The following is a 16,789-nucleotide window of genomic DNA, read 5'->3' as shown; positions in this document are numbered from 1 at the left end:
CCAATACTGACTTAAGCATCGGAGGGGTGTTAGCCAAGCTAACACCCACCTTAGTTTTGAAATGTTTTGCAGTATATGCTTCGGGATATAGCTCCAGGATACACACTCAGGATGCTTTGGAAGATTAGAGGATTGGCCCCCTCTCTCACGTATAAGGGATCCTGATCCCTTCATAGGTTTAAAGGTATTCACCTTTCATCCGAATTGGGTTTAAACACCCCGCCTGGAGCGCAAGTTATTCGGGAATAGTTCAAGGTGGCGGGACCAGTCCATGTAAAAGTGGCTGACAATTTTGTTACTGTTGGCTATATCCTGAATCCTAAAGGTATATGAGGATTGATCACCCTCTCTCACGAAAGGGTATTTTTATACTCTCTAAGGTTTAAAGGTTTTCACCTTTCTAAGTCTTGGAGTTTATACACTCCCGCCTGTAGCGCACGAAAATTTGGGATTTTCCCCAGAACACAAGGGATTTATCTCTAGTACATTCTTGGGTTTTACCCCTGTAACATGAAAAATTGTCTATACAATTGGAACTGATATCCAGAAGATTTCTAAGTATTTGAAGACATTGTACACAGGGGACATTCCTACTGAGGTAACGGTGTAAGGCTCAAAGGATAAGGCTCGGACCTAATACGCTAAGTGTCTCAGACAGGGGACATCTTCATTAGAAGAGTTGCAAAGGGATTGAAGTTTGAGAATAGGATTATACCCTATTCCTGGTATGATCTTTCCTTTGTAAATGCTAATTTTTGACAATACTATGTTTGACAAAAGGTTAAACATCCTGGTTAGGATAAGTTGTCGGAATATATTTTCAAAATATATTTTCGAAATACTTTTCAGGATATTTGATTAAGATATTTGAAGCTGGTACTGGTTTGAAACTTTGATTAAGCAAGTATCGTCAAAACAGGTTTTAAAAATAGACTATCTTTTAATTTTCTCTAAAGGTGATTGAATTTTTAGAAATTCTATTTTCATAATATATCACTGAGTATATTTTGCAAAACTAACGTCTGTAATAAGAAAGACAGGAAGTAATAGCAAGAAAAATGAAAGATGAAATTATTGGAAATAAACGGTACTAGTTGATAACCAAAGGCTTCATCCTGAAACCTAGGACCCATCCACCTTCGGCTATCAAATTGTTTTAATATGGAAATAAAAGTTGTTCATAAGACATAAGATTGTTCAAACAAAAGGAAATAAGTTTTAGGGGGCAATGCCATCTTCGTTCGCGGTAATTTCAGCAGCACCCGTCTCAGGATCCGCCTCAACATCCCTCTCAGCATCGTTAGCTTTTTCAGCTACTTGGAAGATCCTTCGGCAGTTGGTGTGGTAGAAATGCCACCGAGATTCTTTAGCTTCGTTTCCCAGGCACCAACGTCCCAAGAAGGGCATTCAAAACCTAGTGTTTTGGCTTCATGGGCCATCTTCAGCCTGGCCTGGAGAAGAGTAGTGACGACAGAACTCTTAAGGCTATCCCGGTAGCTGACCATATCCCGTTCATGTTGCGCGTGGGCAGCTTCAAGATCGGCTTGGGCTTGAAGAGTAGCTTTGTTGAGAGCAGTCTGGTGTTCTTGATTCATAGCCTTGAACTTCTCTTCGTAGTGACGAGATTTGGCGGCTGCAATCATGCCTTGATCGGAGATCGTGACTTCTGCTTCCTTCAACTTGGACTCAAGCGTCTTATTAAGCCCGCAGGATTCTTGGTATAGGTGAACCAGACATTCAGGACCCTGCGAAAGTAAGAGCACAGGTATTGATTTTGATAAATCTTTGTAAATGATATAAGCTGCAGGATGTGGTTTAAGAATACTAACCTGGTTAAGAAAGGAAGTCATAAACCCGTTAGCTTCGATGAACCCGTGCTTCTCATAGGGAAAAGTGTCAGAGATGATGGGGGAATCGGGCTTTTTCCTTTTACGAGAACTGGAACTCTGGGGCTTGGTAGTTGACGAAGGTTTGGTGATGACAATGGCTTTGGAACCACTGGGTTTGGATGAGGCTGTGGCCTTAGGATTGGGTTCCTTCTTGATCTGAACCTAGTCAGAATAGCTGTCCAACTCGACGAGATCAAAGACTTCAGGGATCTTAGCCGGTGCTGCATAAAGGAAAAAGTTTTAAATTATTATTACTCTTCATTCTATTATACTATACTAGCTATTTTAAAAGTAGTCCTTACCAGACATTTCAGATGACGAGTATTGACTGAAAACTCGGGATGTGTGTGGTGAAACTCCTGTCTATTGCAGGTAATCGGTAAGCAGTATTGATTCTTCCCTCTGATTCAGCGGTAGGGGGAGCTACTTCCTTGAAATTGACTGCATAAGAATCAAAAAGAAGGATATTAGCAAAAGATAAAAATCTAAGGGTACATGAGAACATTTATAACCCTACCGGTGGTTAACCACTCCACCGGAAGGTTGGCACCCTCAGCAATGGAGTCTCGTTTGACGAAAAAAGAACTTGTGTTGCCATCTGTCTTCATTTTTAGTAGCTTTAAGAATAAGGGGTTTGTTAGAAGTCGAAAAAAAGCAAAAATCGGCTAGAACCGTGAGATCGGAGGCGATAAGAGATTGGCAGATCCTCGATACAAAGGTCGGGACAGTGAAGGTTTTTGATTTGGTTAAGTATGATTAATACTCTCCAAACCATGGGCATGGTTTGAGCAAAAGAGATGCCGGTGGTCCGGAAGAATTGCATCATGAATTCGGGAAAGGGGTATCGAAGACCCAGTAAAAAGGGGTATGCTGGAAAGCAAATCCAATCTGTGGAAGAAACATCCGATCGAATTGACCGATCGAATGGTCTAAAAACTATGTTATCAGGAAAAGCACCGGAAGCTCTCAAAGCCGCAGTGTCTGCATTATCAAAGGCACAGACTTCTTTCTCGGGATTTTTGAGAAGATTCTGTTGGGTAAAAGTTTCGGATGATTCACCGGTTTGGGGATGAGTCCTGGTGGCCATGGCAGATGAAGAAAGAAAGATTGATAAAAGATGAACAAGAAGTAGGGGATTACCTGGAGACTCTATTGAAGATATCTGCTTTTCAAACAAGAAGAGAGAACATATAGGGGCATTGTGGATCTCCATCGAGTTAAAAGCGCGTTGGAGGTTATGATGTGATTTTGAACATCGTCTAGGTTTAATCGCTTTAATTTATGAGATAAAATTTTTAAAATATATCCGTTGGATTGGTATACCAACATATATATTTGGGGACAATTATTATGGGTCATTTTCTGAGAATACATATCTTGATCAATATCCTGCTTCTAATTGTTTCTTTGTGACCAGGACACTGGACGGGGATATTGCTAGCATCCTGGGTGATATCCTGAGGTTGATTGAATTAACCACGTGCAGGTTAAAGGCTGGGGTTTGCTAACGGTCAGATGGACTTCATCTCCTCAAGACTCGGGCATGTTTGTTATGAGAGAGACGTTGAACCCGAAAGACTAGGTCTACAACGTTCGAGTGAGGAATATTCGTTGGATCCCGGTTATTTAGGATAGTTTGTTATATTTGTTTTACTATAAATAGATGGGGGCGGATCAGATTAAGGCACACAACTTACACATTTTAAAACACTTTCACTCTAGCTCTCGGCAAACACTATACACAAACACTTGTACTCAAATCACATTGTAACACCTAGTTGATTCGCTCTACATCTTGCACTGTATCCTGAAGTTTAAAGCAATAAGAAGAACAAGCCAGCTGCGATTGTCAGTTCCCGAGGTTTTATGCCGGCAATCTAGATTGATCAAGGGCTTTCCTCGTACATCACGTGTCAACATTTACTTTTCTGCTCATTGTTTGATCACAGATACAGCTCTATATCTTGAGCCGTATCCTGAAACTGTTTTTGCAAAAAACTTAATTAATATATTTTTGATCACATTCTCTTAGCACACTACCTCACAAAACTAATTTGATCACTTAATCACTTAGGTAATTTTTGACCAAAACACAGTTAAAAAATCATCTTGATTGGTTGATTTAAAAGGAAAAATTGTTTCATAAAACTTTACATCTCTAGAATAAAACTCTTTTTTATTATCTAAACTCCATAATTTATGACCTTTTTTAACATTAGAATAACCAATTAAGACACATTTTTCAGCATTATAAGACAATTTATCTAGACCACTCAGAATAGTGCTAAAGCATAAACAACCAAAAATCCTAAGATGTGAATAAGAGGGTTTAAAACCAAACATTAACTCATATGGACTTTTTCCTAGAAGCACAGAGGAAGGTAACCTGTTAATAATATAAACAGCAGTTAACACACAACCAAACCAAAAATTAAGTGGTACACCACTTTGGAACAACAGAGATCTTGTCAAGTTTAGAAGATGTCTATGTTTCCTCTCAACAATACCATTTTGTTGTGGTGTGTAAGAGCAAGATGTTTGATGCAAAACTCCTTTATTTTTACAAAAAAAGTTCCATTTTGCTATTCACAAATTCAGTTCCATTATCACTCCTAAAAACTTTAATTTTTTTCTTAAACTGAGTTGATACTAACTCATAAAAACTTTCAATATTTTCAAACACTTCCATTTTACTTCTTAGCAAATAACACCAAACAGCTCGTGAATAATCATCAACAACAGCTAAGAAATATTTAAAACCATCTCTACTGGTTACTTTATAAGGTCCCCAAACATCTAAGTGAATAATATCACCTAAACTTTTGGTTTTATGTTCACTTAAAGGGAATGGAACCCTAACTTGTTTAGCCCCATGACAAATTTCACAAGGATGTTTTGCAACATCAACAACACCTAAAACATCTTTTAAAACAGACAAGATCTGACCAGCAGGATGCCCTAACCTACTATGCCACAAATTACTGTTGTTCAAACTATTAAAACACAAATTAATTGAATTATCACCTTTATTAACAAAGTAAAGACCATTATCCTGTTTACCAGTCACCAAGACTCTCCTTGATTTCGAATCCTCAAGTAAACAAGTATTTTCATTAAAAACAATAGTAATTTGGTTATCTTTGGACAATTTATAAACAGACAACAGATTAACACTGTAAGTTGGAACAAAAAACACATCAGTTAAAATGACATCTTTAGCAAGTTCTATACTACCAATTTTTGACACTTTAGCTTTGGTTCCATTAGGATGAGAGACAGTTAAATCATACTCAGACACATCAATGCAATTGAACATATCTTTATCAGTTTTGACCATGTGTTGATTAGCACCAGAGTCACAAATCCAATTATAATCAAACCCAAAATTGATAAGACTAGAACAACAAACAAACTTTCCTAAAGAATTAAAAACACAATTTGTCTCACCTCCCATATTAGAAGGTTAAGATTCAGTACTGGTTTTTTCTCCCAAAAGACTCAATAGTTTAGCAACCTATTCTGGAGAAAACTGAGAAACAGAAGGAACAGAAGACACATTTGACCTAGTGTTAGAAAAATTTTTCCCAACCTGACCTCCAGGTTTCTTTTTGAAACTTGAAGGATATCCAACCAACTCAAAACATATGTCAACAATGTGACCAATTTTATTACAATGGGTGCATTTAAGGTTAGGATTAGGACCTCTAAACTCTTTCTTTTTTTGATCAAAAGTCTGATTTGTTTTAGAAGCAAAAGATACATTCTGACTTTTAGACCCAACACTAGAATTCCTATGTGATTCTTCCCTGGACACAATTGAAAAAGCAACTTTGACTGAAGGTAATGGCTCTCTAGTTAACAAGTTAGTTCTTACAGGTTGATAGACATCATCTAAACCCATAAGAAACTGCATAAGTTTGATTAAAGTAGAAAAATCATTAAAGTCTTTAGCAGCTTGGCATGAACATGTAGGCAGTTGAAGCATAGCATCAAACTGCTTCCACATTGTATTTAGCTTATGATAATATTCAGAAACAGAACTGCCATTTTGAGTAATACAGTTTATTTTTTATACAAATCATACACAATAGAGCCATCAACTTTATCATAAGTTTCTTTCAAATCTGTCCAGACTTCAGAAGCCAATTTAGAAAAAACTTGCCCTAAGTATAACTCTTCTGAAACAGAATTTAATAACCAACTTAAGACAACTGAATTACATCTGTCCCACTGACTACTCAAGACATCATCATCAGTATTCTTTTTACATTTACCATCTATAAAACCAAATTTATTTTTAGCTTCCAAAGCTAACTTCATAGCACTAGACCAAACCTTTTAGTTTTCAGTTCCTTTAAGTTTTATACCAACAATTGTTAAAGAACTTGAATCACTAGGATGAAGAAACAGAGGATCACCTATATCCAATTTACTAATTAGGATCTGAGAAGACCCAGAACTAACATCTTTACCAGACATGATTAAAGATCACCAATAAAGAACAGCACAATAGACAACAGAAAAGAAGATAACAAACAATTGTAAACAAACAATAACCCTAAGGCGAAGCTGTATCAGTGTCCAAATTCCAGGTTCATCACTTATAGTGCCTGGACAGGTCTTAATACAGGAGCCAAACACTAAGACAGATAACAAAAAACACAGATAATAGACAACAATCAAACAAGTAAAAGTGCTGGTCCTCACTACCCCGACTTCAACTAATCCAATAAACAGAAATATAAAAGAGGAGAGATAGAATAATCTCACAGTGGGTGCAAGCAACTCCAAAAAGAAATATTACCAGATCTGAAGTTCACAAGAAACAACAGATCTAATAATATCAATAACAACACAAACACTACTGGTCGGTTTGCCCTAAATCTTCGAGGATTTAGAGACCAACACAGAGTGTATAAGAACCACCAGGAGAGAGAAGATCTTCACCACAACCAAGAAACCCTAGTTAGGGTTTTAAAGCACAACCTCAGAAACAATATAATACTCCCAAGATCTAGCAGATCTACCACAAGAACAACAAAAAACAGTCAGATAAACCAGCGGAAACAAGATCGGATCAAGAGCATAAGCTCTGCTACCATGTAGAAATATATGATTCAACACAAATACAAGAAATAGCGACAAAACAGGTGACAAAATCTTATTAAACCAACCCAAAACGATTTGCCCCCCAAATACCCAAAGATCTTACAATAGTAAGATCAATAGTACAGAATACAGAGAACAAAGATGATCATCCACATATGATGATCAACAGAATAACAGAACAATACTACCAGAACAATCTCTCAGATACAGATGAGAGATTGTTCGTACAGATCTCCAAAAGAGAAACCCTAGCAGAGAGAACAATCTGATACAAGTACAAAGCTACCAATAATGAACAATACAAGCTCTTAAATACATTGAAACTTTAGAAGTTTCACTTCAGTCCATAAGATATGAAGTATGGCAAATGTAGACCCTGAAGATACACTTTAGCCCCCAGAGATATTTTGATATGTTATAACAACATAACAACTAACAAACATATCAGAAGCCTAAAGTAAAACGTAACAACCATTAGCTTAATAGTTCAATATCAACAACAGCTCAACAACAGCCCAGTAACAAGACTTATATCAGAAGCCCAAATAAATAAGCAACCCAAATGAATGACACAATGAGATGAAACTTTTAACACCCCCCCCCCCTTCATTCATTTGGCTTAAACATGTCAACAAGTGTAAGTTTTTTACAAAAATCTTCATGTTGAACAACACTAAGCCCTTTTGTAAAAATATCAGCAAGTTGACTTTCAGAGTCAACTTTAATAGTATTAACAACACCATCTGCTACTTTTTCTCTCAAAAAATGCAGATCTAATTCAAAAAGCTTAGTTCTTTCATGGAACACTGAGTTAGTTAACCTTCAACTCAGACAACAAAGTTTTAAGCCAGATCAGTTCACAAGTTGCAGAACACATTGCACGATATTCAGCCTCTGCAGTTGACCTGGAAACTGTACTTTGTTTCTTGCTTTTCCAAGAAACAAGACAATCTCCCAGGAAAATGCAAAAACCAGTAACAGATTTTCTAGTAGAAAGACATTTGGCCCAGTCAGAATCTGCAAACCCAAGCAGATCAAGATTAACACTTTTCTTAAAACTCAGTCCTTTACCAGGACTTTGTTTTAAGTACCTTAATAACCTTAAAGCCAAATTTAAGTGCACTTCATTTGGACTATGCATAAACTGACTCAAAAACTGAACTGTGTAACTTATATCAGGTCTTGTTAGAAACAAGTATATAAGTTTACCAATTAGTTTTTGAAATCCAGTAACATTTTTAAGTAATCTTTGATTTTTGTCAAGTTTAGAAGAGACTAAAGAACTTTGTTCTATTGGTGTATTAACAGGTTTACACCCTAACTAACCAAATTCATTTAAAAGTTCTAAACAATATTTCCTTTGACTAAGACAAATATTACTTTTATCATCTAACACTTCAATGCCAAGAAAGTATTTTAACACACCTAAATCTTTGATTTTAAAAGTTTCATTCAAGACATGCTTAATTTGTTTAATCTTATCAACAGAATTACCAGTAACCACAATATCATCTACATATACCAACAAAAAAACAGTTATACCATTTTTTGACAAAATAAACAAAGAATGATCACATTTGCTTTGTACAAAGCCAAAATTCAATAAAACATCAATTAACCTCTCATTCCACTTTCTAGGAGCTTGTTTAAGACCATACAATGACTTTACAAGCTTACAAACTTTTGATTCATTATTTGAATAATAACCTGGAGGTAATTTCATATACACATCTTCTGTTATTGTACCATGTAAGAAAGCATTATCAACATCAAGTTGAAATAAAGGCCAATCAAAGTAAACAGCAAGAGTTATGATGGTTCTAATAGTTACCATTTTCACAACAGGTGAGAAAGTCTCTCCAAAATCAAAACCTTCTCTTTGATTAAAACCCTTAGCAACAAGTCTAGCTTTAAACCTTTCTATTTCTCCATTTGACTTGTATTTAACTCTAAAGACCCATTTACAGCCAATAGCCTTTATGTTTTGAGGAAGTTCAGTTAGAACCCAGGTATTGTTTCTGAACAAAGATTCCATTTCTTTGTTCATAGCCTCTACCTACCTGGGATCAGTAGTTGCTTCCTCATAACATAAAGGCTCAACTACCTTATTTAATGAAGCAGTAAAACACAGATTATCAGAAGACAAACAAAAGTAGCTGACCACTTTATCTAAACTATATTTAGCTTTACTATTCAACACAGAATGCTCAAATTTTTTTGACACAACAACTTTTCTACTTGACTTTCTAAGAGAAGGACTTGTTCCCTCAGATGGGTTAATCTCATCAGTTGAGGTCCTAATGTCCTCTGCCCTACCAAACCCTTCACTACTACTACTCTCAACTCCAGTTATTGAATATTGTTGTTCAATATTAACTGGAGTGGCAGATGTAGAGGGGATTGGTTGCTGATCATCACCAGTAACCTCATGAGATTCATGTCTCCCCTCTTCATCATTGGGAACTATAGGACTAGTTGTTAACACTTCAACACTATCCAAAAAATTTAAATGATTTAGCTTATCAGTTAAAAAATCATCTTGATTGGTTGATTTAAAAGGAAAATAATATTCTCCCTCGGTTTCCCAACTCATAGTAAAATCACCGAAATCAGGGATTTTATCGCTTAGCCAAGAAGTTAGGGTCCAGTTACGGCCTGTTCTAAGGTCTGACCCGAGTTTCATACCAGGCAAAAGTACGTTGTTTGGATAATCAAAACTTTGCTAGAGATTTGGTTGTCAGTTTCATTCTTCAGCTGGAAATTACCGGTGTCTTGAAGGGTTGCAGACATATTAGAAATAGTACCAGATTGATAATCTGAGATATTTACAAGGGTTATTCCTCCTGTGGCAATGATCAATTTGCATGTGTCGGGATTGATCATGAGAACGCTAGAATTTGATATGATCGGAGTAGATGGGTTGGCTACCCATACTTTCCTGAGCTGTCTATCGTTTGTATACCAAATTCCTACGTAAGTGTAGTTTGTTTCTGGAATGGTAAAGAACCCAAGCGTGAATATTCTACCAGGGGAAACAAGCTGAGAAGTGCGGTTGAGTCTGTCACCAACTTTGAAAGTTGAAACAGTAGAGGCTGCAGGAAAACAACTGGTTATTAGATTGGAGCACAGAACTATGAAGATGATGAGCGTAACCATTTTGCAACTATTCAAGTGAACTGAAGATGGATAGTGTTATCATGTTTATGTGGTTGAATCCGAAAAGGGATACTTAGATATATATGACTTTTGTACGACTTATGAGCAACGACTTTGAATAATTCTAACATTAGACATGGGTTTTGAACTATACTTTCTGCGCTAGTAATAATTATGATTTATGGCCGTTAAAAAATATATACTTATGATTTATGAGTATAGACGTGGCTTCTTGAATATCACAGAAATTACGATCCGTCAAAATATAATTACTGTTACAAATTTTCAATCCAAGCTATTGGAATCACGTTCGAGAAATACCCATTTTACACATTTACACCAACGCCATGATCTGGTTTTCTAGTCGCAATTTAAATCATAATAAGAGCATCTATAACGGTCAAACCTAGTTCATTCAATAGACCGCCTAGTCAGCATGCTACATCATTAGACTATGAGGTATGGTGGAGCTTGGGTTAGGGCTTGGGTTGGGCATTTGGTGACACGTGGATCTTGATATTCTCAACCCAAAGCCAAGTTTTCAAGGGTATGGTTGGGGCTTGGGTTGGGCGTGGCATAGCCACATCAACAATTTTTTTAATATATATTTTTATTTATAACTATATAAAAAATAAACATACATATTTTTTTAAAAAAAAATACATAAACATACATAATAATTATCAAAATAAAAAACAGTCATTCTTCGTCGTCTTCGTCGGTTTCGAACCCAGGAATCGTTGAAACATGTTCCACCAAATCAGCTCGAAGGTTCTGATGTATATCCCTTGACTTTATTAAAAATTCATTTGCCGCTTTATCTTCGTTTGTTACGTTACCTGGTTGGGGGTCATCATCATCATAGTAGGTTACGACCGCTCTACCTTCATCCTCCAAAATCATGTTGTGAAGAATGATACAGGTGTACATCACGTTTCCAATTTGATCCTTGTCCCATAGTCGACAAGGCATTACCAATATTCGCCACCTTTTCTTCAAAACACCGAATGCTCGCTCGACGTCTTTACGTGCAGCCATCTGGACCCTGTTAAACTTTAATCTCTTTGGATCTGAGATACCGTGTCTTGTGAACGATTTTACGAAACCCCCCCCCCCTGGATAAATCCCATCAACTAGGTAGTACCCGTACATGTAATCAATCCCGTTTACAAAGAAAGTTCCTTTGGGTCCTATACCATTTACCCGATCATTGAAATGAGGCGAGTGGTTTATGATGGTAATATCATTATGTGAACCTGGCATACCGAAGAACGCATGCCATATCCAAAGATCTTGGGACGCAACCGCTTCAAGCATGATGGCTGGCACCCCGTGAAATCCACTAGTGTGAGCGCCTTGCCATTGGGTAGGACAAAGTTCCCAGGGCCATTTCATACAATCTAAACTACCTAGCATCCCGGGTAGCCCATGATAATCAGCGTGATGTTCCAATATTTGTTGCATGTCACTAAAGGAGGGCTTTCTCAAATATCTTTTCATATAAAGTTCTAGAATACACGAACAAAAGTTGTGAAGAGTTTCTCTAGCTACATGTGCAGACATTTTTAAATAGTCATCCATAATGTCCGAACTATTTGCGTACGCTAACTGCCTAAGTGCGGCCGTGATCTGTTGCCACGTACTAAATCCTAATTGCACGGTTACATCGAGTTTTTGTTGGAAATAATCATATTTCTCCTCAAGATCTTTAGATATTTTTAAAAATAAATAATTCCAAACTTACATACCACCACCACTTCAAACCTCACTTATTCATCCAACAATAAATAATTCCAAACTTATACATCACACCTCACCTTTTACATTAAAAAAACAAAAAAAATAGTATTGTGAGTGGGTGGTCCCCATTCTTTCAAACCATATGGTCTGGCGGAGCGAACCACCTCCTCCAACAAGGAGGTTTGTTTGGGCATTGATTTGTTTGAGCGGACTTCACAACGGACCTACCGTTGTGGAAGCTCTAACAACAACACCGCATTTACATTGATAACATCATGGCGTTTATATCAATGTTCCTAACATCAATTTTGCAAACATCATCGTAATATCAATGTTAACAGAAGGGTTATTCACTTATTCAGTTATCATACAAGAGAGTTATTCAGTTACCATAAAATAAAAATAGAGTAAATTGTCATTTTAATCTTGTGTTTGTTCAAATTGTCATTTTAGTTAGTGGCGGACCCAGAACTTTTATTCTAGGTTTGCGGAATTTTTTTAAGGACTTTAGGCCCCTAGCTTTACTAAAAAAAAAACGGTTCATAGCGGGTCGGATCGGATCGAGTCATGTATAAAAAGAAAATCAAACTAAAATTTATATAACCATTAAAAGCATGTCAAACGTCATTACAAACAAATTTAAATTTGTGGCTTACGGTTTTTTGTTTTTCGAAATCTATCCAAAACATTATCTAAATAAACTTTCCGAAGCAAGTCTTTCTCCGTATAACATATACAAGTATTACTTAATTTCTGATCACCAATCCGTATCATATATAAAAATAAACTAAATATAAGGAAAATCAAATAAAAAAACTTACAAAAATTTATATATAAGAGTAATCCATATCAAACAATTAACTACAAAATTTATAATGCAGTTCCACAATTAATTTTATACACGAAAGTCTTGAAATATTATTCTAAAATATATTTGAGAAATTTGTATTAAATAACTTTTTTCAAAATAAATTAAATTGAAATAAATTAACCACCAATACTCCAGACTTCAAAATTTATTCCCAAACAATTTGAGAAGTTTTGTCTTCACTTTCTTTCACAAACCTCAAAAAACTCTGCAACTTAGTTTCTCTTTCTTCTTAGTTTTTTCTTTTTTTTTTCACATTCAAATCTCTTTCTTCTTCATTTCACAAATACAACAACCTAAAACTTTGTTTCTCTTTCACGATCAATATCTCAAATATAAATTAAACACAGAGCTTTCTTAAATTGCAAAGGTCCAAAGGTACCCACCCAACCAGACAAATTGCGACGGTCGTTGTAAGCACTGCTATCGGCCGGAGCTGGCATAGATCAAACAAAATCCGGTCATTGAACTTCACCCTTCTCTTCTTCTTTGATTCCGTCAATGTCAAGGGGTGCGACTGTAAAATTTCAAGGGGGGCACTGGGGATTTTTACTTATCCATAACACTAAAAAAAAAATTTAAGGGGGTGCCCGCCCACCCACGTATACAAATAGGTCCGCCCTTGATTTTAGTCCAAATTGTTTTTTTTTTCCTCCTCTGGTTCCCTGACTTTTCATTTTTCTTGCCATTTTGATCACACTACCTAACTTAGTCTAAAAACCAGATTATAATCAGGGGTATTTTTGGCCTTAAATTATTATGAGGTTTATAAATCATGTTGTAAACTACCCCTGGTTATCATTACACAATTTTATAACCAGATTTTTAGACTGAGTTAGGCAATGTGATCAAAATGGCAAGAAAATGGAAAACTTAGGGACCGAGAGGAGAAAAAAATTATTTGGATTAAAATGTCAATTTGGACCAAACCTTACAGACTAAAATGACAATTTACTCTAAAAAATAAAAGGACGTTCGCCCCCTCTAGTTCAACAATTGGTACTAGAGGAAGTTCAAGACTTTCACAAAGTGTTACCTTAGTTCAGCGTCACGTTACTTTTTCAAACTTTCCTCAAAAACTTTTAGTTTTTTTCACAATGAACAAACTTCCACAAACCTTCATCTTACACTATACATGGTCATCTACTTTCACGATCATTTTAATATATATCAAGGGTTAATTGCTCGGATGGTCCCTGTAGTTTGCCATTTTTTTCATTTTTAGTCCCTAACTTTTCAAAATAGCAAGTTTGTTCTCTGTGGTTTGCTCACTTGTTACTCGGATAGTCTCCCGATTGGATGACAGGTAGTTTGCTCAGTTAAGTTTGTGTGAAATAACTAAACTACCCTTGCTATAAAAAATACTAATTAAAAAAAAACAATTTTTTTATTTAATAATTCAAGTGGACCCACCCTTTTAATTTAAATTTAATATAATAATTACTTAAACCCCACCAACCCTACCCTGTTTTCTTCTCCGGCAAGAAGCACCTTCTCTGACCAGAAGCAACTTCTCCGACCATCATCTGTGATATTTCAAACCCATCTCTCTTTCCACAAAAACCAAAATTCCTTGAATATGAAACCCTTTAACCATTTATAATATCCTCCTGCAAACAAAATCACTTTTAGTTTGCCATAGTAATTCCACAATCTTAACCCACCGCCCACAGTGTCTATCAATGGCTTTGTAAGTGTAGTATCCAGTGATTGAAAATATCATTGTCAGACAGAACTGATAGCAACAGTTAAGGGGTAGTCTGTAAGTGTAGTTCCTGTCGGGTAACTGTGCTTTATCAGTATTGGTCATCAAAGGCAGAAAGTCCAAGTCAAAGCCAAGTCAAGAATTCGGAAGCTTATCAGTTCCGAGTTTATGATGTTAAACTCGAAATATCTTGATCATTATTGTTGTTCCGGATTATTTATTTTGTATCCCGGACAATATGTTTTGTCCGGGTTTATTCCCTAGTCTATATATGTGTTGTATAGGGTGGATTAGGGCAACTCTCAGAGGTAGCTTTGTGCAATCTTCCAGCTCCTCCTGTATGTGCACATTTTAATGAGAGAGTGACTATGTGTTAGAGAGAGCGAGAGAGCTAGGTTTAGATCTTTGTGATCTAAACCAGCTTGTAGATGATGTATACTATTTCGGTTTAGGTAATCTATGTTGAATGATTCAATAATAAAGGCTTTCAACATCTACATCTTTCTATCTTGTTGGTGTTTATGTTGTTTCACGTCATGAATCAAGTGCAATGTTGATGTTCGTCATTGATCCGATGCAAACACAGTTTGCATAACGCCTCGCTTTATGAAACCTTCCTTATTTAGAAAGATTATTTATGTTCCTATTTTTTGGAAACTTATTTATGTTCATTTATACATTCATTTGATTATACATTACACTTATACATTTCAATTATACGTTTAAAACGCTTAAAACCGAAAAATTACGCAAACTAGAATTTCGAGCATAAGGGATTGGTCCCTCTCGCACGAGAGGACCCAGTCGTCCCAAATGCCCACTCGTCCTTAATCCGTCTCGTCCCAAATTGGTCCCTCAGCCGATAAATATCAACTCATTTCCTTCATTTCAAACCTTCAACTCCCAAAATTCTCTCTCAAGTTTGACTTTAAGCAACTTGTCTCAGCTACTTCTAAGTGAGTTTATAATCACTAACACTTGTTTTCCTTCTATTTTAATCTACTTTCTTCTGATTTTATCAAACTTTTACAAGATTCTTCACAAATCTTCACTTAGTTTATCAGATCTACAATGACAACTGATGTTAACTCTAAAATTAGTTGAGGACCAAGCTGAAAGTGAAGTAAATCTTTCAAAACCTTTAAGCAACCTTTCTGACTTCGAACTCAGCCGAATCAGAGACTCACTGAGCTCACAAGCTAAGACAATAGTTGTGGTTTCATGTTAGAGCCAATTCCAGCCGAGAGGGTAATCAGTTCAACCAAAACTGAACTGATTTCAACTCGAAACAGACCCTCTCGTCCGAAATGATGACCCACTCGCCCGATAGCATAACCCTCTCGCGCGAGAGGGGACTCCTGTTTTCCGAAATAGACTTTTTCACCACGTTCCAACATTTCTAAGTGTTTAATGATTGTCCAGATCCCTATTTTCAATATAATCGACTCTGTGACATCAGTGTGTGATCTGTGGAAGCCTTGGCTTCCAACCTAGTTCCACCACCTCACTTGACACGTAAGACGAACACCCAAACACTCTCCTAGACCTAGAATAAGTTAACCACGTCCAGCCTCCGACACCTAGTTCATTCTTTCTATGTCGTGTTGGCACACCTGGGTTGTCCTTCCTTGGTTGTTTGGCTATCATTTACATTCTGTAATTTCCATTTCCGTATTCATGACCAACCAGTTAGTTACCTAAGTTAACTAACTTGCGCTTTGGTGAACTATAACGAGGTGTATACCTCGCGGTATTACTCCGTATGTGGAATTTGAGGGTGTGACACCTGTCATGGATGGGGGTTAGTTTTCGGTGTTAGGTGTGTGTGAAATGACAAAATTGCCTTTAATATTAAACAAAATAAATTAATTAGTTGGACCCACTTCTTTTAAAACAATATAACAACACCACCCCCCACCCACCCACCCCATCTTTCTCTGTTTTTCTTCTCTTTGGTCTCTCTCCCGAAAAAAACCCACCATCACAAGTCCACCACCAATAACCTACAAACCTGTAATTAACCCGATTCCGGCGAGACTAATATGTGATTCCGATCCCAGAATAGAAACTTTTGACTGCCGAACAACCGCGGCAACCTAATTAAACTTGTAAATCATCCCAAAACAAACCCATCACATCAACCGGTTGACTGAAATCGCTTCGGTCAAACCCTGCATATAGCAGATTCTTGAAACTGCATAAATATCTTATACTTGCAAAGGGACTCCAGAAGTTTTGGATCAACCATATACATAATACAAACATTCAATACTTCAGAAATTAGGAATTGTTGTATGTTGTTTTGTTAGAATGAGTATATAA

The 16,789-nt window shown here is 36.5% G+C and overlaps 1 protein-coding gene across 1 annotated transcript; it reads right to left on the bottom strand.

The window, feature by feature from the left end:
* Nucleotides 1–1,047: 1,047 nt before the first annotated feature.
* LOC118485861 lies at nt 1,048–3,102 on the bottom strand. The gene is made up of 4 exons (XM_035982359.1): nt 2,847–3,102; nt 2,209–2,330; nt 1,830–2,051; nt 1,048–1,745 (listed from the first exon to the last, which is right to left on the bottom strand). The coding sequence occupies exons 1-4, from the start codon at nt 3,100–3,102 to the stop codon at nt 1,314–1,316; spliced, it is 1,032 nt and encodes a 343-aa protein (XP_035838252.1). The 3' UTR covers nt 1,048–1,313.
* Between the last annotated feature and the right edge of the window lie 13,687 nt (nt 3,103–16,789).

The sequence above is a fragment of the Helianthus annuus genome, chromosome 13 (assembly GCF_002127325.2).
Source record: "Helianthus annuus cultivar XRQ/B chromosome 13, HanXRQr2.0-SUNRISE, whole genome shotgun sequence".
In the NCBI taxonomy this organism is placed as follows: Eukaryota; Viridiplantae; Streptophyta; class Magnoliopsida; order Asterales; family Asteraceae; genus Helianthus; species Helianthus annuus.
Note: the sequence above shows the minus strand (reverse complement) of the source record. Positions and strands in the feature narration are given on the sequence as shown.